The sequence below is a fragment of the Lepus europaeus genome, chromosome 1, assembly GCF_033115175.1.
Source record: "Lepus europaeus isolate LE1 chromosome 1, mLepTim1.pri, whole genome shotgun sequence".
In the NCBI taxonomy this organism is placed as follows: Eukaryota; Metazoa; Chordata; class Mammalia; order Lagomorpha; family Leporidae; genus Lepus; species Lepus europaeus.
The window spans coordinates 144,041,694-144,066,134 of NC_084827.1; the positions used below are offsets into that span (position 1 = coordinate 144,041,694).

The window sequence follows — 24,441 nt, forward strand, 5'->3', positions numbered from 1 at the left end:
AATACTGTTTCAGTACTAGTTATAGCATTATTTCACATTAGACAACACATTAAGGACAGATCCCACATGAGATGTAAGTACACAGTGACTCCTGTTGCTGACTTAACAATTTGACACTCTTGTTTATGGCGTCAGTAATCTCCCTAGGCTCTAGTCATGAGTTGCCAAGGCTATGGAAGCCTTTAGAGTTCGCTGACTTTGATCTTATTCCGATAGGGTCATAGTCAAAGTGGAAGTTCTCTCCTCCAGTCAGAGAAAGGTACCTCCATCTTTGATGGCCCTGTTCTTTCCACTGGGATCTCACTCGCAGAGATCTTTCATTTAGGTCTTCTTCTTCTTTTTTTTTTTTCCATGATGTCTTGGCTTTCCATGCCTACAATACTTTCATGGGCTCTTCAGCCAGATCAGAATGCCTTAAGGGCTGATTCTGAGGCCAGAGTGCTGTTTAGGACATCTGCCATTCTATGAGTCTGCTGTGTATCCTGCTTCCCATGTTGGATTGTTCTCTCCCTTTTTGGTTCTATCAGTTAGTATTAGCAGACACTAGTCTTGTTTGTGTGATCCCTTTGATTCTTAGACCTATCAGAGCCATCAAATGTGAACTGTAATTGATCACTTGGACTAGTGAGATGGCATTGGTACATGCCACCTTGATGGGATTGTATTGGAATCCCCTGGCACATTTCTAACTCCACCATTTGCGGCAAGTCCAATTGAGCATGTCCCAAATTGTATATCTCCTCCCTCTCTTCTTCCCACTCTTATATTTAACAGGGATCACTTTTCAGTTAAAATTCAAACACCCAAGAATAATTGTGTGTTAATTATAGAGTTCGACCGCTAGTATTAGAACAACAACAACAACAAAAATACTAAAAAGGATAAAGTATTACATTGTACATCAAGATTCAGGACAAGAGCTGATCAGGTCATTGTTTCTTATAGTGTCCATTTCACTTCAACAGGTTTCCCCTTTGGTGCTCAGTTAGTTGTCACTGATCAGGGAAAACAAATGATATTTGTCTCTTTGGGACTGGCTTAATTCACTCAGCATGATGTTTAAATAAATATTTTTAAAACCAATCTCCTACTCCCCCAAATATCAGTGTTTATATATCTTCCTCCTGCAGCCTCAGTTTCCCAGAATGAATTCCACATTTGCCTAGGGGACAGGGGCCATCTACAATTAGCCTGGAGCCTTTAGCCTCTTGGCTAAAGACTTAAAACCACCCATGTCTCACAGAGGAGGCATGGTAGCCTGGCTGGCTACTCTGACTGGGGTGGATCTGTCACCCTGTTGAGACTTCCTGGGGTTCTTTCGGGGCCAAATGGCAGGCCTCTCCTTTGTGTTCCTGACTGTGGGCTCCTGCGTCACAGTGGGCCCAGCTCCTCCGGCTGCCTTCTGGCTTTCTGAATGGCCCTGCCAAGTCTTCGCCGTCCTTGTCTCCTCTCCTGTCCGGTGCCCCTTTGGGTGTGTGCCTCTTTAACTTTCTCCACTGCAGAGGCTTCTGGACAGAAGCAAAGGTCAGCACAGTGTTAACCGCCTCCCCCAGTGTCATAGCCATATTTGTATATAGGGGAATTTCAGAAAGTTCATGGAAAGTGGAATTAAAAGATAAGTTTCTCAGTGCTGGCCCCATGGCACAGTGAGTTAATCCTCTGCCTGTGGCACCAGCATCCTATGTGGGCACCAGTTCGAATCCCAGCTGCTCCTCCTTCAATCCAGCTCTCTGCTATGGCCCGGGAAAGCAGTGGAAGGAGTGTTTGGGCCCCTGCACCTGCATAGGAGACTAGCTCCTAGCTTCAGATCAGTGCAGCAGCTCCGGGTGTTGCAGCCATTTGGGGAGTGAACCATTGGAAGGAAGACCTTTCTCTCTGTCTCTCCCTCTCACCATCTCTAACTCTACCTCTCAAATAAATAAATACAGTATTTTTTTTAAAAGATAAATTTTTTGGTGCAAAAAATGTTTGAAATGCATGCATAATGTCTTCATGATATGCATTTTCCATGAAGATCCCTATAGGGTCCAAAATTTATCTCACTGAAACAGATTTCTCACATAATGGATAGTGACCCTGGGCTGAGGGCAGTTCATTTTTTTGTTGGAGTGTTGAGGATGTTGGCCATCAGCAGTAGGGAGAATGGGAAAGGAAATGCCGATTCCCAGGCGTGAGGAGTTACCCTCTGGGAAGATCACACAGCACCTTCAGTCGCCACTGAGAGCCTTCTTAAGAACAGAGCTTGTCGGGTTTGGTGTTACCACCAAAAATCAGCCTCACAGCGTGCTCCCCCCTCCTGGTTAGCAGAGTGCTTGGAATGCAGAATGCACCATTATGAAATCCACGGGCAGAGCGGCAGGAAGTCTGAGGGAGAGGCAGATTGGTGTATTTCTGCGTGGCTGAGTGCTTGCTGGGAGCGAGTGCCAGGCATCGCTGTCAGTGTTTGTGATTTTAGATGCACTAACCAGCAACAGAAAGCACATACTAAGAATACAGAGGCATACATGTTTGTTAAGTGAACAAACTTAACCTATGGAGATTTCACAACTACAGCAGCAGGTTAGCAGGAAAAGCATTTGAAGTCAAGACACTACTCTTCAAAATCCTGAGCCATTAAAATGAAATGAATGGCACATATTTTATTTTGCCAAGGGCTATTTCCATAAAAAGGACAGACATCTGGCCCACCAGTGAAGCAGAGAGTTGAGATAGCCACATCCGTCATCATGAAGTACCTGAGTTTGGTTCCTCTGTCTGGCTCCTTTCTCCAGTTTCCTGGCAATGCAGACCCTGGGGAGCAGCAGTGATTGCTCAGTGGTTGGTTTCCTTTCACTCACATGGAAGATCTGAATTGAGTTCTCAGCACCCAGCTTCAGCCCCAGCTGCCATGCAGGCATTTTGGGGAATGAACCAGCAGATAGGAGTGCTCAATCCTCTCTCTCTCTCTCCCTCTCCCTTCCTCCCTCCCTCCCTCCTCTCTCTCTCCCTATCTCCCTCTCTCCCTCTTATTTCTTTGCCTCTCAAAAAAAAAAAAAAAATCCATTAAAGGGGCCTGCACTGTGACTTAGTGGACTAAGCCTCTGCCTGCAGTGCTGACATTCCATATGAGTGCTGGTTCATGTCCTGGCTGCTCCTTTTCTGATGCCGTTCTCTGCTATGGCCTGGAAAAGCAGTGGAGGATGACCCAAGTTCTTGGGCCTCTGCACCCTCATGGGAGACCCAGAAGAAGCTCCTGGCTCCTGGCTCCGGATTGGCTCATCTCTGGCTGTTGCTGCCATTTGGGAAGAGAACCAACAGATGAAAGACTTTATCTCTGTCTCTCCCTGTCTCCGTCTGTAACTGTACATTTCAGATGAATAAATAAAATCTTTTAAAAAATCCATTAAAAATAAATATCCTACCTTGTCAGTAGCTTTTCTCCAACACATGATGTATTTCAGGTAATACTACATTATTCCTTACATTCTGACATGCATAATTGTTATCAAAGGGATTCACCTAATACAGTATTCAGAGCTGATGACTGATTTTCCTTGCCTTAAGCTGCAGGGTAGACAAGGCATTAAAATGTTTCTATTCACTCTTCCCCCCACTAGTGAGGGGTGATAGATTACGTTTCTGTTTTGATACAACTACAGTTCTTCCTTTAAAAACATGGCTAACAATAACATAGACTTTAGTATGTGGTGTTCATATATGGACTTCATTCAAGAAGTACTGGATTCTAGAAATATCTGAGTGGTTTGGTCAAATTTAAATTCCTTGCCCCTGGACATAGATGTTTAAAGGGGGTAGAAGTCCCATGTGCCATTGCAGTGTGTTGTTGTCTGTTTTTTGTCTGTCTTTTAATATTTTAAAATAGTATTTTACAAACTTTTTTCAAATTAGCTATAGATCATTGCTTTAGAGACATTTATGTGGAAGCTGGAAGAAAACATACTGAGCATGTTATTTGAAGATGTAATATTGTTTGACAATAAGTTAGTCCTATGTTTCTGACGTTTTTGGGCTAATAAACAAATTATTCCAGTGGTGCTGTGTTGATCTGACTCTGTATGGTTCGACCTCTGGCTGCTTTCTGTTGCCTTCTAATGAATTCCAGGAATGTTGTTCCATCTCCCCTCCAGTTTGTTTGGCTACCTTGCTGGCTTCAGTAGTTTCCCATTGCAGTGGACATCTCAGTTTTGTGTTTATGTTCTTGAAGAAAGAGCCAGAGACTGATGGTTTTTTGTGCCGAGGTAGCAGTGCCTCATGGTTTACAGCCCAAAGAGGTGTTTGCACCATTTGTGTTCTGAGTTTGTTTTCCTTGGTGAGCAAAACTGATAATTTAAGGACTACTGAAGAGTATACACTTAAAAACAGAAAGTAAGTTTTTGCAAGCTGTGTGTGAACTATAAAACATTTTAGTTTTGAGGGCAATAGATAACCAGCCAACATTTTTACAAAGGCAAGTCGGTGGTATTTTTCCCCTCTCTTTTAAACATTATCCTGCATAACTGGCTTAACTGGTGCGTTCCCCTGCTCTATTGATCAGCTGCTCTGGCCTTGTGCAGATGCAGCTCTGAATGCCCCTGCGAATCTACTGCTTGCTTTCTTTTTAATCCTTGGCTTTAAAATAGCTGGATTTAATGGCAGGGGGCCTCAGCCTCTGTTCCCGAAGGCCCTTTTCCTTCCACTCCCTTGGAGAGGGAAGCATGATTAATTTCTCCCCTTCCTTTTTGATTATAGGAAAAATCAGGTACAGGGTAGCTGAGTGCCAGCACACCTGAATTCAGGGTTCAGCAAATCAGACAATTGCTCTCTTGTTCCTTAGCCTCCTGAGCCTGGGGAGCAGAGAAGGTGAAAGGGTAATGAATTCCTCTAGGTGGTGATAAGAGCTACATTCCAAGAGGATTAGCAGAACAAAACCCTGCATGTATGAGCAGAAACAAAATGAGAAATCCGGGGAGGGGAATACCCCCTCCTTGATGCACAGACAGGGCCACGCAGTGAACCTCTTGGTGTGTTCCCAAAGCCACATTTCAATTTGAGCTGCCAAAATGCTCAGCTCCTTTGACAAGAGCATCTACATGTTGTACGTGACACAAGTTTATTCTTTAGAAGGCCTGGGAGTGTTCTTGCTGCTGTTCTAAAGAAGGACATGCCAGTGGTATCCTCTGCATGGCCCCAAGAATTCCATCTGGCATCTGCCAAGTGCCTCCTTTATCAAAACATGGAAAAACTTTCCGATACCTTGATTTCAAACTTTACAACATAGAGGAGCTCAGAAGAGGGGATGAAAGAGTCCATATAATATCTCTTAACCACATCTAAGAACAGTCCTGGAAATGGAAATTTGGCCCCCTTTAAACTTTTCCTAAAACAGCATGAGCGACTGTATTGAAATTTTGGATCTTGATTGTGCAACTCCAGTGGAGGCCCCTTGTCTGTGTTTTGACAGATATATTTGGTGAAACTTACAGGCAGCGTCATCCTGTCTGCTAATCAAGAGCCAGAAGCAACCCACACACATCTGCTTAGCTGTTCCTCACTGCCTGTTAAGAAAATAAACCTCACATTTTTTCAAAAGTCACTACCCCCGGAGGATACAACAAGCAAAGCAAATGCATGTGGCCGCTGAACGTTTCACCTTCTTTTCATCCTTTCCATTCTGCTACCCTGAAAAGCTGTGCCACCCTGAATTTTGAACTGTAGATGTAACCTCCCTTTGTGTTGCCACATCCCCACTTTCACAAAGAAATCTTAGTTTAGTTTATATCCTTAAAGAGAGTTCTGACAGCGTTTGCCCCCTTAGACCTGTGGCCCTTGACAAATAAGAATGTAATCAACTCGTTTTGAGGTGGTAACTTTCAGAAGTGCTGTGCTGTAGTCTAAAATAGAAACATGCATCACTATTGTAGGCAACTACAGCTTTTACATTTTCTTGGCAGAACTCTGGTCTTCTCTTTAGTGAGGAGAGAACATTCCACAAATATCAAAGTGGGCCTTTGTGGGAGACGCCCATTCTATATTTTGCCTGTGGTGTCCATTGGACATACACCCTCTTGATGTCAGTACAGGCTTAATGAAGTTAAACATTTGCCAAGTGAGTTTGTTTTTGAGAGAAGTTGCTGCAGGAAGGCATGTTGGAGCAAACCTGAGCTTAGCTAAACCGTGAGTAATGATTTGCCTATGTCCATAATTTTAACAATGTGAGTCATTAGCTTAGACCCTGTCTTTTATCCCCAAGAGCGAAAGATGAATTGGCCAAGGCCACAGAGTTTGGTCTGTGTTCTGAGTCAAAAAGTATGTTCATATTTCTCACATTGATGCAGTGAGATGACTTTAGCGTTAGCCTGTGATCCAGCAAGTGGAGCCCTAGGTCTTGCACAGTGTCGCTGGTCCTAGAGATCAGTGGCTTAGCTGCTTCATTTTTGTGCCTTGACAACCCCACTCATGTGGGAGGCTGGTTATGGGCAAGGATTTTGGTTACTGCTCTTCCTTCCCATTTGAGGGATAGTTTTTAGATAATACAAATAGTTTTCAACTGCCTATAGAAGTATTTTTAAGTGCTTTTCTGGGATACACAAAAAATACTTCAATTTAAAAGAAAATAGCCATGAGTGTGTTATTTATTTGCTGTGACTGAGCAAGCCAGATTTTAGCAACAAAGGCTGTACCTTTGACGTTTTGCCAGGGTTGTGTTTCGTAGCTAAACATGACATTTAGGAAATGTCAGCTTGTGAATGACTTTTTTTTTTTTAAATTGTAGTAAAGTATGGTTGGATATACGTACAATCCCTGACTTACCAGAACTTGACAAACGAGTTCCCAGTAGACATGAGAGGCTGCCCTTCCTCCATCTCTCCCTTTCAGACAACCCTTTCCTTCCCCCCTCTTCCCCCTCCTACCGACCCCCTCAATTCCAGAGGCTTTTCAGCACACTGTGGAAACTGCTGTGGGAAAACCTGGTCCTGCTAGAAAAACTGATTTCTAAATGGAAGAAGCAGCTGTGCAAAGTAGATCCAGCGAGGGAAGCGCTGACCTCACAGAGGAGTAGGCAGGCACCCCAATAGGTTTTCCAGTGTGATGTGATTCATTTGCATTTGGGTTTCAGATGTTTAAGACCCAAAAGACTGACAGAAATAAGGAAAACAGTGTTCGTCCATTGACAGATTGTTCACGTGAATTGCGTCCGGCCGTAGAGACCACACACAGTAACACACAAACCTCTTATGTGTTTAGTGGTTTGTGTTTCACTGTTTACAAAAGGTTCCCACACACACATTTGGTCTTTACAGCTGCTTTACAAATGGTGAAGCTGGGACTAAGCTACCTTCAAATATCTGAGTTGCTGAAATCAAGACTAAAAGTTACAGATTTAAATTCTGAATCAAGTTCCTGCTTTCATTGCATATTCTATTGTGTGTTTGTTTATGTGTGTACTTGTTTATGCATATGTATATATACACATATATCTCCGACTATTTAAATAGTGAAGCAAACACACTTGCAGATGATTAACAGACAGAAAATAATTCATAGAATCAAGCCATCTCCAACTCTCCAACTCCAGCATTCTCTTATTTAGGAGCTGGTATTGTGGCAAATTAAGTTAGGCCTCGCTCTCTCTCTCGCTTTTGCTCTTGCTCTCTCTCTCTTCCTCTTTCACTTTGCCTTTCAAATAAATAAATCTTATTTTTTTTTAAAAAAAAATATTAGCCTACTTTCTAGGACCCTTGTATCTGGAAAGTGAAAATTGGGTGGCTGAATCTTACTCCATAAGGAAATAAGGAAGGTTCTTGCCTCATTTCCAGTTCTTTAGAGTTGGGATTATCACATGTGCCTATAAAACACACGTAAAACATGAATGTTAAGATTTTAAACTTGATAGAAATATCTGTATAATGGTTGATTAAATAATTAATAAAATGCATGAAGTACATTCCTGCTTACAGGCCTAAGCCCAACACTAATAGCATATTTACATCTGTGGCTTTAAATTATGGATAACGAGTCAGTTCACTCTTGGTAAGTGGGTATGATTTGTATCTGTACAGTGTGTTGAAATGCCATACCAGAGAGCCAGGCTCATTAGATGTTTTTGCAGGATAACCTTTCTGATCAAGTTCTAAACAACACAACTTTGAAACTGAAAGTGATAAACATACATAAAAGCACATTGCTCAGTTCTATTTATAGTAATCATAATGATGGCTCCAAACAGATTGTCTCTCTGGCAGTGAACATACAATGGGAACATCATAAAAGATGAACTAGTGCCATTTTCTGAGATAGAAAATTCTCACATTTTACATAAAGCCAGAAGTAAAAATGGTTCCAAGAAGAAAACATGTGTTAAGAATTGTAAGTGTTTAGCTTAGAAGGAAGGAAAAAAATGGGTTATCACAAACACTGCTTTTTTTCCTCCCAAAGTATAGAAACAGTTTCCATTCTCTGAGTCCATGATGTCATACTCTGAAGAAGACATAGTAAAGGAAATGGAATATGCACATGAGTGATAAACTTGTCAGTCAGATTTAGTAGGAAACGAAAGTCTGAAGACGACTTGGTAAATAACTAGCAAAGGTGTAAGGGTCTTGGAATTCTTATTGTCTAGGATCTAGAAGAACTTTGCTTATCATCAGACTTGTGTAAACTTCATATTTTCTTGACAACTGTAATGTCACTGTCGAACTTCTTCCCAGATCTTTAGTCCTGTTCAGTTCAGCTTTATTCGGGGGCCAGATGTGTTTGGCCAAATGTTTACCCTTCTAAGCTGACTGTCTGTGATAGGTTACTACATCTGTGACAGTCTTTCATTACCAATGTCTACAGAGTTAGGACCGGGTTCTGCTGCAGTCCTAAGCGTTGCTGCCTAGTTTGAACCACAGAGAAATAAAGCCAAACCACAGTGCCATTAAAAGGCTTTCCTATGTCAGCATTGGCAGAAGTTTGGAGGTACTAACTCTCCTCTGGACCTGTCTCTTTTTTTTTTTTTTTTTTTTTTTTTTGGAGACAGGGAGGTAGTTACAGACTCTTGATTTCTGCCTTTGAAAAACCTGAGAGAGCGTGAGGGGAAGCAACTATACAACTGATGTGTGTGAGTGTTATTATTTTTTTTAAGATTTATTTATTTATTTGAAAGTCAGAGTTACAGAGAAGGAGAGGCAGAGAGAGAGAGAGAGAGAAAGGTCTTCCATCTGCCAGTTCACTCTCCAATTGGCCGCAATAGCTGGAGCTGCACCAACCTGAAGTCAGGAGCCAGGAGCTTCCTCTGGGTCTTCCATGCGGGTGCAGGGGCCCAAGGACTTGGGCCATCCTCCACTGCTTTCCCAGGCCATAGCAGAGAGCTGGATCAGAAGTAGAGCAGCCGGAACTCGAACCGGTGCCCATATGGGATGCCGGCACTGCAGGCAGCTTCATCCGCTATGCCACATCCCTGGCCCCCTCTTTTCTTACTTTAAACAGGATTTTAAAAGGCAGCCCACACCAAATTGCCATTTCCATACTTTAATACACCTTGGCTAAATTTTAAAACTTAGATTGTGTTTTGTACAATAGAATAAGGAAGGTTTCCTCTTTCCCATGAAATGACAACTACAGTAGCTTAGTTTAGATAAATTTACATTCAAGTTGATCATCCTAATTCTAACCATGAAATTGCACTGGGTGTTAAAGGCTTTGTAGTTAATTTTAGAGCATCAGTGTGTGTAAGGAGCAGCCCCTGTCTCAAAGTGCACTGGAGACATTATCTTTGAGAGATGATAAAGGTAGTTGGTTTGACTTTATAACCGAAGGCACCCAAGCACACACAGCCTGGGAGAGACTTACTTAACCACTGGGACAAAGAAACTGCCCTGATGTCAAGCGGCTAATGTGCTATGACTTGCCAAATACTCCTGCTACAGAGTCATGTTCTGAAATTTTCATGAACCAACTAGACGTATAAACTGTGTGGTCTGGATTAAATAATATCTGCCTAAAAGGAAAGAAGTGAAGTGAGCCAGAAGGCCAGATGGCAGATGTATTTTTTGCAGAACCCTATTTGGAAAGTGAGCTTTATGTAATTTTTGGTCATTTCTTACCATCTTAGGAGACCATTTTCAGAATAAGTCATTGAGTGATCTAGTACAAAGGTTCTGAAAAATGAACTGCACAGTTGCAGGCACATCATGTGACCCATCCGTGACTTAAGGCTAGTTGATAAAAATGTTTGACTTTCTTTTTTGTGCACCATGGCTAGAACCTGCTGCTCTGTCCTAACTCATTAACTTAGCTGTTTATCCGAACGAAGCTCCATAGCTAAAGACACTGTGAAGTTCACATGCAGGAAAAATCTGGGTGAAAGGAATATGAACTTCCTGGTTTTCGTGTTGTGGTTGACCGGAGTATCCACTGCATACACACAGAGTGATATTTCCTTTCCTTTTTTTTTTTTTTCCCCAAGGCAGAGTGCCATTTCCAGATTGCATCTTCCGGCAAACATATTAATACTTTTGGCTTTGGAAAATTTTGTCTGTTTTCCATGTTTAGGAATTTTTCTTTGAGGTTATGGAGTGAGCCCCAAGCTTTTAACTAAGAGCAAAGCAACATCAACTCACATTGAGGTTACTTCCATAGCAAGTCAGGATAGAAGGAAACTTCAAGAAATCGATGAGGGTTGTACATTTTCTAAATGGTAGAGTCATCTCTAGGCATATTTGGTTGCTTGCTTTTTCCCTCCACACTTCACTGGTTGCCGAGGCTTGGTCATCTTCCTTCTAATTGACTTTTTAGGCTCATACTTTCTTCCCTGTCACCACTGTTATCACTTCAGCCAGACTCTAGTAGTCTTATTCCACAGTCTTCTAAGCTGTTCTGATGAACTCCAAATCCTTCTTCCCATCCATTATGCATCCTCTTCCCAGTCTAATCTTCATAAAACATCAATCTCATGTTGACGTCTGTGTCTTAAAAACATTCAACGGTTCCATATTTTGTCCCACAGAAAACCAAACCCAGATTGCTCTGCCTGATTTTATGATACAGCATAACCTACCACTTTCTCCTTTCTCTTCCCCCAATAACCAACTTTATTTCTACCTACTCTACAATATGTTAGTGTGGAATTAGTGTGAGGAAAGCCAGCCTCTTTCCTGTATCTGTGATAAGTCAGTTCTTGGAATAAGATATTCCAATGGAAGTCACACTTGGTATATGGCTGGAGCTCCCTCCTGACTCTGGAGGTCCTGCCTGTTGTACAACTGTTGGCTCAGTTTCTTCTTCCAGTTCAATTCAACACACACGCGTTGAGCGTCTGCCATTAAATTGAATGTCACTGTGTAGTGTGGGTGAGGACTGCAAGACTGTGAACGAGGACCCGGCTGAACTGCCCGAATCTGTCTGGGCCCCTCCAGACCTCCAAGTCTGTCCCTTCTGAACTTCTTGTAGCATGTCAGGTCTAGACCAGTGGACCCCAGAGTGGAGTGCTCATAATAATACACTGGACTGCATGAAGACTGTTAGAACATTTTTCATTTCTTTTCAAATTTCTATTTTAGAGTATTTTGACAATGTATATATAATATATTAGTACAAAGGTACATATTTAACATTCACAAATCGCACACACAATCCACAGGCAAGCACCATAACGAATAGAGTGAATAGTATGTAAAACCTCAAATTCAGAACAATTTCCTTGGGGTTTTAGGAGGTCAGAAAACTGGCCCATGCAAAGCCATTCATTCTCTCATTCAAAAATTATTTTCTAATCCCCCATGGTGTTCCGGGCAGTGTTGAGAGAGAAAAAGGTCAGGCAAGAGGAGATCAAAATGTCAGCTTTCAGACAAGCACTTACTGGGACATGTGGCTTTCCATTTGGACCAGGATGATTGCTAAAACTTCGAGAGTCACAGGCAAAGTGACACATTGTACCCCCATTCCCAGCGGGGGCAGTGCTTCACAGCCAGAACTACTGCATGCCTTGGTCGGGTGAGAAGGCACCTCTTTTTGCAGTGAGGTGGAAGTATCCTAACAGAGCGGAGAGGTAGGGTATTGAGTGAGGCATGCTCCAGTTAGTTTTCCAATGCAACCCTGAGATCGTTCACCCAGGTGCTCAGCAGTGTTCCCTTGGTATGGGTTCCTTCCTGATAGATAAACCTCTGTTGTTTTGTCTTTTATCACCCCTAGCAAGTCTTTCTCTTGTTCCAAATATATCTCCCTTAAAAAGAGCACCCTTTGCTCTTCTACCAAAAGAACTGTGAAGACACATAGAACCAATTGGCAAGATGAATAGGGCAGTGTACTTGAAGATGCATCAGTGCTGAGACTTGGGGCTTTGTAACATGACGTGGCCCCTCCAGAGTTCATTACCTGGCTTCCTAAGACCATGAGAGAATAGAACAGAAGACAGATGTGTGTCTTCCATGAAAACAAAAACAAAAACAAAAACAAACCATGGCTGCTAATTACATCTAGAGAGACTGTAGAACTCTTCCCAGTTCACTTCACCACTACACACACACACACACACACACTGTGTAGGCACACTATTCCTATCATTAAGCTTTGCATTCTCTGACACTCTAGCAAATTATAAAATGGAAGACAGGGGCCAGTGCTGTGGCTTAGCAGGTAAAGCCACTGCCTGCAGTACCGGCATCCCATATGGACGCCGGTTCAAGTCCCAGCTGCTCCACTTCAATTCAGCTCTCTACTATAGCCTGGGAGAGCAGTAGAAGATGGCTCAAGTGTTTGGGCACCTGCACCTGCGTGGGAGACCTGGAGGAGACTTCTGGCTCCTGGCTTCGGGTCATTGCAGCTCCGGCCATTGCAGCCATCTGGGGAGTGAGCCGTAGGATGGAAGACGCTCTACCTCTGCCTCTCTGTAACTCTGACTTTCAAATAAATAAATAGATCTTAAAAAATAAAATAAAATGGAAGACATAGGTCGAGGAATATGGTCATGAGAAACAAAACAAAGAGAAAAAAGCTTGTTAATTCTCGTTGTTTGTATGCACAGGAGCATGTAGTGCAGAGGAAGAGGAGGAGAAGGAGGAGGAGGAGACTAACAGGAAGGAGGAGGGGGACTGGAGGGGAAGTGTACACCAGTGGGAGACCTGCCGATGGCACATTGTCCAGCCTCTCTCTTGCTGCCATCAGCAGGGCTGAACTCTAATGTGACATCCTGGAAAATGGAAACCTACCCAGTTGTAAAATATCTGAAGGGGGGTTTCACGACCTCCTTCAGTAACTAAAACGATAAACCCAGGCTCAGAGAAGGCTTCTCCCCAGACTATCAAGGCTTTCTTGCTGTGGTTTAAACATTTCCTTTCCATCGTGGAAGAGGCACTGGGTCTCCATCCTGCGTCTGCCACTCCGTAAGCCCATGCTGTGCTGTTATGCACCTGCTTTTGTGTATACACCTCTCCGCGTCCTCTCCAGGTTTTCACATTCTATTTTAGTTGTGGAAATGAAATGAAAAGATTCTCTGATGATTTCTACGTTCTCTTGTGTTATTTATGCCAAGTATCTAGCCTTTAAAGAAACTAAAGCATTAATTCAAAACCAGTTTTGAACTTGTCCATCCTGATTTCTCCAAGGTATTAGGACATTTGTATGTAGGTCTTTAGAATGTCAAAACCTTAACCAGAACATGTGAATGTTGGAAATTTCAGGAAGGTCTGTGTGGGAAATATTTGGATAAAATATTAGTATACCAACTTGGCTTCTATGATAAAAGACTACGCAGTGGCTCAATGTATCGAGGTCTACTTCTCCCCCACCTAACTGTCTCAAGCATAAAGCTGGCAGGGAAGCACTGCCGTGACAGGAACCCATCATCCTGTCTTGCTGCTCTGCCATCTTCACTTTATGGCTTCCATTTCAATCTCTTGTCACATTGAAGCAAGTAAGAAAGAGACAAATGGAAGTCCTTTTAAAGGTATAACCCAGAAGATGTACTTATCACTTCCATTTACATCCCATGGGCCAGAATGTAGCCACGTGAACATACCAAATTGCGGAGGAGATTAAAACTGCAGGTGAGCTGGGAGATCATGTGTCCAGGTAGAAGGAAAGAATGGCTATTTGGGACAATGGTCCACTCTGTCTCCCACTTGGTAAAGCCAGCCTCAGAAGTGTGTTTTGACTCTGAGTTCAGCTAAGGAACTGGTGAGCTAAGTACAAAATAGCCAAGGATATAAAGAAGGGGAAAGTCTTGTTCTGCTTGGCATTGCAACCTCGCGTATCTCAAGCATTGGGTTCAGTAGTAGATACTCTTCTACTGTGAAGTTGAAGCTTGCCTCTTGTACAGTTAATTTAAAATAACCATTCTGGCTGAAGTTTTCAGACTAAATAATTCCAGTATAAAACCAGGATCCCAACTTCTCCTGGCTGCTGGGATTGCAGGTCAGAGGAGCCATTCTTAATTGTCCTGTTGGCCCGAGTTATTGCTGCACTTAGCTGAAAGGGGCAAGGATGGCTACTTGAGGCCTGCCATCATAACAAACATGAAGCTTTTTAAACGCTCATGCATGAAAATTTTAAGTTTTAAAAAGCTAATAATACTACCAGTGGCACAAAAAAATATAATACTCCATTGTAAATCTGCATAACTTTAAGAATGTCTGCTCCAGGAAAATAACCATAAAAAGACACTGCTGATTGCAGTGTTACACATACTCCATCTGGGACTTGCATGCCGTCTTTGTTTACTTGATTAGCCAAGCGCCTTTTCCTCTTAGTGTCCACATTCATCTTCTTCAATTGTAACCCTGCTTTTCATCTCAACCTGACAAGACCAACCTGGGTTTTGACAGTCACACTGATTTTTATCTATTTAAACTGCTGGAAGCAAAATCTGATTTTGTCTCTCGCTTTTGTTATTGAAAAGAGTAATAAAAACCAAGGCAAAATTAGATCAGGGACATCCATTATTTTAACCAGGAACAAAAAATAAACACATAGCTCTACCTTCGTATTGGATTAATTTATGTGTACAGAGGATGTTAAAAACTACATCTCAAATATGGTTCTCAGCTGTTCGTTTATTTGACATACAAATGTTAACATTTCTACTGTCTGTCGTGGAGAGAATAACAAAAACTCTCCTTTGCTGAATGTGTTGTGTGCACTGTTCCTATACCAGGTCCTGTGATCACAGCCTAAGGTCTTGGATCAGTCCACCTGAACCACCTGGCTGGCACACAGCAGGGAAGGCAAGTCAGGCAGCTGGTGGAAGATGAACAATAGGTGCCTACTTGGGTGCTAATACTCTCATTTGAATAGCTTCTGCATTCTGAACAGGGGCGAGATTGCCCACAAGAGTGTGAAAATTGATTTGTGGAGAGTGATAAAATCAGATGTGGTAGGTGCAGTCCAAATGAGACAGAGATGAGTCTTTGGAAGAAGCGTCAGAGAGATGGGACTTTGCTGGCTTTGCAGATAAAAAAAGTAACAGGAAAATAGCTTCTGGAAGCTGGAAAAAGCTAGGAGGCAGATCATTCTGTAGGGTGTCCAGGAAGGACGCTCATCAGGCTTCTGACCCACAGAACTGCCTCTTGATAAAGCCACCAAGTCTGTGCTAATTTGCCACAGCAGCACTAGGGACACAGGTTGCCTCATCTCCTTTTCCTGTTCAGTGAGAAGAATGGAGGGTGTACATCGCTGGCTTATTACAAGCACTGAACACAATAATGTGTGAGCAGTACCCAGCAGAGGGGCGCGGTGGTGCTTCAGGCAGGGTTTGTGCTCTGAGCGCACTTTACCGCATGCTTAGGTTGCCCATCGACTTCTCTCGTTGATGATGTCAAGGACAAGGTCAAGTCTTCGACCAGCGCTGTCACCCTGGAGGACTCTGCAGACCTTCCCTCAGGTAGTCGTCGTGTGGTGGCCCTGTATTTCAATTCTCAGAAGATGTGTTCATTTCTCTTGTTGTCAAGTCATGGGAAATCCCTTCTGGGGCTTTCTGTGTAGCACCAGCTCCTGGGTTCTTCCCCACAGCAGTCTTCTCTCTGCTCTGTTCCTTCTGCCCTGAGTGGAGAGACATCTGCTGGCTTGATGGTGTGTGTGTGTGTGTGTGTGTGGAGAGGTAGGGGAGGAGGGGACTGGGGGAAGTCACAGGCGGGGCTGCTTCTCCAGAGCAGGGCATTCCACACCCTGCCTGGGCTGGAAGAATACACTTGGCCTGGTGTTTTCTTCTTCCGACTTCCGGGAAGTTTTATTTCTTAGTGACGAAGAAGTCTCTTTGGAAAGGAGTCTTGATGCTTTAACATCAGTTGACTCGCTGCAGTTCGTTGGGTCAGTTGTGTGGCGTCTGGTAGCATTGAAGTGGAGGCCACATATTTTTCTGTATCTCTATCAAGTCGGGTTCACAGAGCCTGGCTTTTGAATTTTCACAGGAGAGAGCCCCGACAGAGCTGCATTCCCACTCCGCAAGTGCTAGCCCCGTGCTGGTTGTCTTTTAATCCTCACAACTTCACTGTGGAATGTAGAAGTAGATACCCTGGATGTGGTGACTCCTGTTTACAGCCAAAGACCCAGGGGCTCGTGGAGGGGGCCGGCTGCCCTGGTCTGGCTGGGATAGTGGCGTGCCCTCTGTCAGGGCTACAGCTGGCTGGTCGCCTAGGCGGGTCCCCTCAGCAGAGCCATGCTTCACAGCCGGGGTTTCAGTCTTCACAGGACACACACTGGACTTTCTCTGTGAACTCAGAGGTGACCAGATTCTACAGTAGTAGAACCAGACTAATAAAGTTTTAATATGAATCATGGATCAACCAGAAACCTTATGTCCTTATTCCCAGGGCCTTTCTTCCTTTCTGAGGATCGTATTCTTCCCTCTTCACCCTGCTCCAGTCAGCTGGCTACTTTAGGACCCAACTCAGGTCTGGCATCTGTCTAAGCTTGGTTATTTGCTCCACACCACACCCCCAACTCAAAGGGTTCTAGTAAAACTTTATACTTCCCTATAATTGTTGACTTGTCTGCTAACCCTCACCAGAACCAAGGTTCCTTCAGGCCAAGGTCCGTATTTCGTTCACTGTTCTGTAGAGGAGTACACAGGAGTATGGTTAGTACAGTTTTTCTTGGATGAATAAATCAATAATGGAAGGAAAATGTATGTTCAAGTCCTAGCCCTGCCACTTTCTAGTTGTGTAACATTCAGCAAGCTCCCTATGTGCTTAGGGCCTCCATTTCCTCATTTACAAAGAGAAGCTTTGCTAAGACAGAATTCCTTTTCAAGCCAAACACAGTGGGATTCTAATGCAACTTATTAGACATCCAGGGACCATGAATCAGCAATCATATCTTGCAAATGTTAAGTTGGGAGCATTGCCATGGGCTTCATTTCTTGAGCATGAATTGATTATTTAATCCATCCACTTCCATACACTGTAGGTCAACAGATACATACTTAGTTTTGTGTTCATAGTTCTGTCCTTTATTGAAAAGTTTGTTTACTGCAAGTTCTCTTCATATAGACAGATTGGCACATTCAGTAAGAAGCCTGAGAAAATAATAAACTATGTTTTTCTGCACTTGTTTTTATTCTTATGTCTATTTTAACCTAGAAGCAGTCAATGAAATTCTTTGCTATACCAAGAAATTTCAAGTGAAGATAATCATAGGAATGGCAGTATCAAATAAGAAAAAAAAATCTGCAAATATTTCACTTGGACTTGAATTGGTAGTACATAATTCCATACATTAACATATGGAATATACTCACATGCCAGCAGTGAATGTGCGAATGGCAGTTGTAAATCATTGCAGTCGTGCGCGTGTTCTGTCTGCTGGGTTAATTCCAGGGTGGAGGAATCCATTGTCAAAGTGCAAGTTAACACACTTGCAGGCTGCTGGCTTCTGTATTCCTAAAGCTTACTGTTTTAGGTAAGAATCAGAATCTTACCATGCCTCAGGTATTGCTTGCTAATAGATTCAACACATGTAGATGGTTCATTAATGTGAGGGATTTTCAAAAAAATTGGTGGGAAATACATATAACTTTTAAAAAGTGTACATAGAGTTTAAAATTTTCTTTCACCAAAATCTCATTTGTAATTCCATTTTCCACACATTTTTTAAGTCTCCTTGTATACAATTTGTAATAAATTGAAGTAGTAACTTAGTAACAGTTTATACAGGTGCAGCTAATTTTCCCTAAAAGTTGCTCTACTCATTTTTTTCTACTTGCTGTGACTGACTAAGATTTGAAAATAGATTAAACACTTCTCCAAAATTACTTTTTAACTTTATTGCAAATTCTTAATATTATTCAAATGATAATACTTGACAGTTCTAAAATATCAAGATTCTAAGTAAACTCACTACAAATACATTTTAATCTGTATTTAATTGAACACAGTTTCTTGCCCAGTACAGATTTCTTTTTTAAAATATTTGTTTATTTGAAAGGCAGAATGGCACACAGAGAGAGGGAGAGACAGAGATCTTTCATTTACTGATTTGCTCCCTAAATGGCCCTAAAAGCCTAGTCTGGACCAGGCTGAACTAGGAACCAGAACTCCATTTGCACATCCCACATGGGCAGCAGAGACTCAAGCACTGGAGCCATCATCTGCTGCTTCCCAGGCTCTTCAGCAGGAAGCTGTAACAGAAGCAGAGTAGCTGGGACTCCAGCTGGAACTCGATTATGAGATGCAAGCATCCCTTGTGTTGGCTTAATCTGTTGCACCACAGTGCTGGTCCCCAGAATTTCTTTTGTCTTTTGTAGCTAATAGACTAATTAGTATTAAGTTGAGTTATTTTCTACCCTCTCTCCTTTACTTTCATGCATCGCTGCTTATTTAGCAACCCGTGGTGATCTCTGTCCTACTGACTCAGCAAAGCCCACACCCTGGTCAGGTGGCCATAATCTCATATGGACAGAACACAGTCTGTTAGCAGTACACCAGGAAAATAGTAAAGGCAAATGGATTTGTTGGTTTTCTGTGGACAAATTACTCTGAGCTCAATCACAGCCAAGGAATATTATTTGATGACTCAAATAATTGGTACAGGATGCTTGATAAAAATCTGTGTTTTTGAAGACAATAAGATCATATCTCTATTTAATATTGAAAATAAATTGCAGAGGTTCATTTTTAGCACATATTTTGTATTTTATAATTACACAAAATGATTTTGCAAAAAGTAGATTAAAGATGCAGGTATTTGGTGTGATTAAGATGCCACTTGTTACACCTACATCCTGTTTCAGACAGCCTGAGTTTGAGTCCCAGTTCTGCTCTCAATTCCAGCTTTCTGGCAGTGTAAACCCTGGGAAGCAGCAAGTGACAGCTCAAATAATTGGGCTCCTGCCACCCTTGCAGAAGAACCAGATTGAGTTCCTGGCTCCTGGCTTTATCCTGCGCCCCCCCCCCCCCCCCCACTGTTGGGAACATTTGAGGAGTGAACCAGTATATGAGATATGTCTTTAAAATAAATAGATTAAGAAACTTTTAAAGATTTATTTCTTTATTTGAAAGGCGGAGTTACAGACACAGAGAGGGAGAGACAGAGAGAAAGGTCTTCCATCCACTGGTCCACTCCACAAATGGCTGCAGCAGCTGGAGCTGGACCGATCTGAAGTCAGGGGCCAAGAGTTTCTTCCGATTTTCCCATGTGGGTGCAGGGGCCCAAGTACTTGGGTCATCTTCTACTGCTTTCCCAGGCCACAGCAGAGAGCTGGATCAGAAGAGAAGCAGCCAGGACTCCAATTAGTGCCCATTTGGAATGCTGGTGCCGCAGGCAGAGCTTAGCCTACTATGCCACAGAGCTGACCCCCAAATTTTTAATAAACGTAATGACCATGTTACATGTCCTAGGATTGAAAGAAAATTCTAGTCTTTATGGTATATGTGTGTTATATAGATAATACATATATATAAATTAAAGTTTAAATCCAAAGATTACTAGTAATGTTGATAATCAATTGAATATTACACATTTCCTTTCTCTTTTAAAATATCATTTATTTACTTCATTCAGATCAATGATTTTTAATCAGTGAGTGGTAAAGGATGTAGTTCATAAACAATGTGGAACTTTGTCTCATATCTCTGACTATTAAATTACTGTAGTTAATTTTATATTTAAAGTATCATTATAAGAAATTAAGAAAGTATTCATTATCAAGTGATTGTGAAACCCTTCCTTTAAAATAAATAGTAAATGGTAGACTCTGTAACAGAGCACAAATGGAGGGAATATTAGCCTTTTCATGCAAATAACACAATGGCTTTTTCCCAGGGAGTGAGATCCAGACCTCCTAGGGGAAGCAGAGGTGCGAGAATCCAGAAACCCAAGAGAAGACACAGTGAAGTTAAAAGGAAGAGGAAGAAGAAAATGCAGTGCCCAGAGCAGTTCCTGGCACCTAATGGGCACTCAATAAATAGCTTTGAGAGGATAAATGAACTTAGATTACCCAGGCATATCAACTATTAGAACAGGTTATTTCTGATGCTGCATACAAAAATAACACAGGATAATAAATAAGTAAGATTGATGAAGGACTTAAGCTGTTTGGTCATTTGCTAGAAGTCTTACTTGTACTTAAATGAAAACAGGGTCTCAGATACCAATTTGCCTTCTGACATTTTCATCTCTAGGAAGGTCCGAGAAATGAAGGGAACTGCTACTTTAGATCTAATTTTAACCAAGAAGAGATTGGTTGGTAAAATAGAAAGAGGAGACTTTATGCACTTGTTCAATAAATGTTTATTCAGTGTTTGCTATGGAAGATAGTGACTTTGTCGTTTATCTTTTGTGATGATCAAGAAGCAGGTGATAGGTATGCCAGGCACACACTGTGGACTTTAAGAGGGAAATCCCAAATATTCCTGAGAAGAAGATAGGATTCTATTATCAGAGACTCCAAAAGAGATGAGAAACCCAACCCCTAAACTTGAATTAGGGCCCCGTCTGTAAACTCCCAGAGCTCCTCAAATCCCCCCTCAGAAAACCATATTGTGCTGCATCTTAATTGTCTTTGTTCTCATCTCTATTTAATGTGAAATTTTAAGCCTCAAGAGGGCAGGGCTGCATTTCTCATGTTTATCTTTGTCTCCCCAGTGAATACAACAGGACTGATACTCAATGCATTATATATTTATATTTATAATGAATCAATCAACTATAATGAAATGCTGATAAAATGATCATGAATATCTTTCCAGTTTTTCAGGAGATAATGCAACCATTCCTCATGCGTGCATGCACACACACACACAAGTCTCACATTTTACCATTTGCATGATTAGAATGAGAGGTTTGATGGTTCTAAAAAAAAATGAGGAAGAGAAATGGCTGTGGCTGCCAAGGGCATGCTTGAATTAACTCAAAATATAAAAGACCATTTAGAGAAGAATGCACGAGGAGGCAAATCACCAAGAACAATAGCAGAGAGAGAGAGAGAGAGAGAGAGATGATCCCATTAGAATAGTGACAGAAAGCCTAGAGTCCAGGGTGAGCTCAAGTATGTAAAATAGTCTAAAAACAACAAAAGAGACTTAAAAAGCTGGCAAGGAACAATCCTACAGAAAATGAAGTTGACAAGTAGGCCAGATATAGAAGACTAGAATCCATGTGATGTCAAATCATTTTGATAAGGATACAGTTATAATTTCTATCAAGACTGAATACCATTTTTATCACATTTTTATTATAGAATTTTGTTTTACTTTTGTGGAGAAAAGAACAAGAAAGGGAGAAGACCTCTGATGAGAAAAACAAAGAATTCTTCTCTTCTTGTGTTTGCCTTTTAAGCAAGGATATTGATGTCCCCTTTTAAGGGTAGAACAAAATGTGAGACAGAGGGAACGGAGGCCCCAGCAGCATAATACGACATCCTTGGCCCTTTGCCATGAATCGAGCTCTCTTGGTCCAGGCTGCATCCACAAAGCTTTGCAAACCTGTGACTGCCACACACCAGTCAGCTTCCTTGTGGGAACTTCAGAGAACAGAGTCCCAAAAGTCCAATGACTGACAAAAAGAGAAAAAACGTTAAGTGACAGAAAACTTCTGGAATTTATTTTGCAAACTGACAACACTTAGAAAACACAGTTGATAATCATTAGGCAACAAGAGTAAGTTAAGCAGTTACACAGGACTCAGTGATTCGCCTGTGCAGTAGAATAACTGGAATGCAAAATGAAAAAAATGTGGCACATAGGGTATATATGAAGTTCATTTAGGTGGCTTTCATACTATATTAGGATTTCATTGTCATAATGGAGAAATATGAACTAAGTAACAAAATAGTTACATGCATTCACAACTAAGGCTGCTTAACCAAACCCCCAAAACACTAAAGAATAGGTCAGTGAAATTGCAAAGAGTGACATCTGTGGACCCCTACTTTATTTTAGTCTAGATCTTTTTTTTCAATGGCATGAATGATAAGAGAGTGATGAAAACAGTAGCAACAGTGGACACTTATCAAACTCTTATGTGTTCAGTGTTCTGTTATTCTGTGTGCACTCATTTAATCCTTACAATAATCCTTTACAATTGATACTCTTCCCACACACACACACCGCAGTTATACATGAGTAAAGTGCAATACAGAAACAGTTTCTAAGTAGCAGAGCTGAGATTAAAGCCCAGATTGTCTATTCAGTGGCGTAAGTGATGTAAATATGAAATCCTTCAATTTGTGAATGACCCCAGTGAAATGGACAGCTAAAGTGGAAGGTTACAAATTGGCCCCAAAAAGAACCCCAATAGACTTGTAAAGTCAGCAAAATTAATAGCACAAAATTAATTTCAATGAAATAAAAACACATAGTCTTGTTACCCCAAAATAGCTATAGTGATAGCTTTTGGAAATGGAGCTCAGTGACAGATGATGTGAGGAAGTCTCAGGGGTTTTAATTGACTGTCAGCTCCCTGTGATCAGTGTAGAGTATGATGTCATTATCAACAAAATACAATCTTGGGTAGAATCTAAAAAAGAACCAAGCCATAGAATCTATATGTCTCTCTGTCTCAGGGTGAGAAGACTCCAGACTATGTCACATGAGGAATTAAAGTCCTGGAAATCTGGCAAGACAAAAATGTCTTCTTCTCAAAATAACTTGGGGATTTATAAAGCCCTTTCCAACTCTAGCATCCTTTGATGCTATGAATAATTCCGTGCTAGGATAGAGAGAGCATGCGTAAGAAGGATCCGAGCGTTTTGGAAGAGTGGTCAAATGTGAGATGTGTCTGCAGGCAGAAGCTAGAACACTGTGTAAGAATTCGCAGGAAGGCAGTTGACTCAGTAGTAGCCAAGAACTTACTCACAGTTCGTCTTGTGGAAGGCCTTGCGGCTCCGTGGTGATTATTTGAGCAGATGCTGGATGGCCGCTCAGTGAGGACATCGATGAGGGGATTCACTGAGAGTTCAGGAAGAAGGGAAACCTCTCCCTGCTAACCCCAGGATTTTAGAAGAGTAGGAAACTCGGACTTCTGTGAGACAAGTGGTGTTGGGTGGCGTTGAGTGTTGAACTGCACCAAGCTGCAGGACTGCGGGTGACTGGAGAGCAGGAAATGCTTCCCATGGGAGTTGGATTGAGTCACACAGCAAATCACAAGTGAAAATCTGTTAGAAAGGATTTGTGTCTTCCTGGTGACAGTTTCTTCACATTTTTGCTTCAGATGGTAAGTCACAGATTGTCTTCTAACAAAGCCATGTATTTGGGCATGTTTCTGGCCCCCTATGGGAAGGCTGTTTCCATGACCAACTCAGACTCTTAGGCACAAAAAGCACAAAAAGTTGCAATCCTCTGGGATCCACTGAACTTCAGGTGGTTTTGGTTTCCTTTCCAAGCTTTTGCACAACGCTTGACTAAAACAGAGTAAGACCACTGCAGATGCTTTGTGGGGTACAGGAGAAAGACGACAGAAATGCTGTCTCCACTTCAGGAACCCCGCAGTTAAAAGGCCCTTTGTTCTGCTCCCTCATTTTCCTGAACCGTAAGCAAGTCCAGCAACCCCACCAGATGGCCGTCCAGTCCTTGGGCAAATTGTGGGACAGGAGGAGACAGTTTCTCATGCCCCTTAACGACAGCAGATGTAGCAGGAAAGGGAAGGGAACGTAAAGAGACAGGAGAGAGTGAGAAAGAATACGGAAAATGGGTGTATTCCACAGTGTTGGGCCCTCGCTGGGGAGTGAGGAGCAGAACTTGAAGCCCTGAGAAAACAGGTTCTTCTTCACCTTGATCATTTTCCTTCTCACTTTAGCTGTTCTTTTTTTACCAGGCCAACTTTACATTTATGATTCTAGTTCTTATGAATACCAAAATGTCCCAGCTAGAGTGAACCTGCTCCGTCATTTCTAAACTGTTCCCTTTTTGCATTGAACCAACACAGTGGCTCCAGACAGGGCATGCATATTCAGTCTCACCTAAATAGCCCTGCTATTGACTGGCTCTGAGCAGTTGGCCTCTGTGTATAAGCGTGGGTTCACTTAACCTAGAAAGTGCAGGTGATGCCTAT

The 24,441-nt window shown here is 42.1% G+C and overlaps 1 protein-coding gene across 4 annotated transcripts in view; it reads left to right on the top strand.

The window, feature by feature from the left end:
- Window positions 1-24,441, top strand: part of SPATS2L (spermatogenesis associated serine rich 2 like) — a 170,801-nt gene that overhangs the window by 44,552 nt on the left and 101,808 nt on the right. For 2 of the 4 annotated variants that reach the window (XM_062189670.1, XM_062189692.1), the window contains exon 1: window positions 6,050-6,153. The exons of the other annotated variants lie outside the window; for them this stretch is intronic. In XM_062189670.1, coding sequence (XP_062045654.1) covers window positions 6,065-6,153 — 89 coding nt within the window. In that variant the 5' untranslated portion in view covers window positions 6,050-6,064. Of the gene's footprint in view, window positions 1-6,049; window positions 6,154-24,441 lie in introns of those variants that run through there. 4 annotated transcript variants of the gene reach the window in all.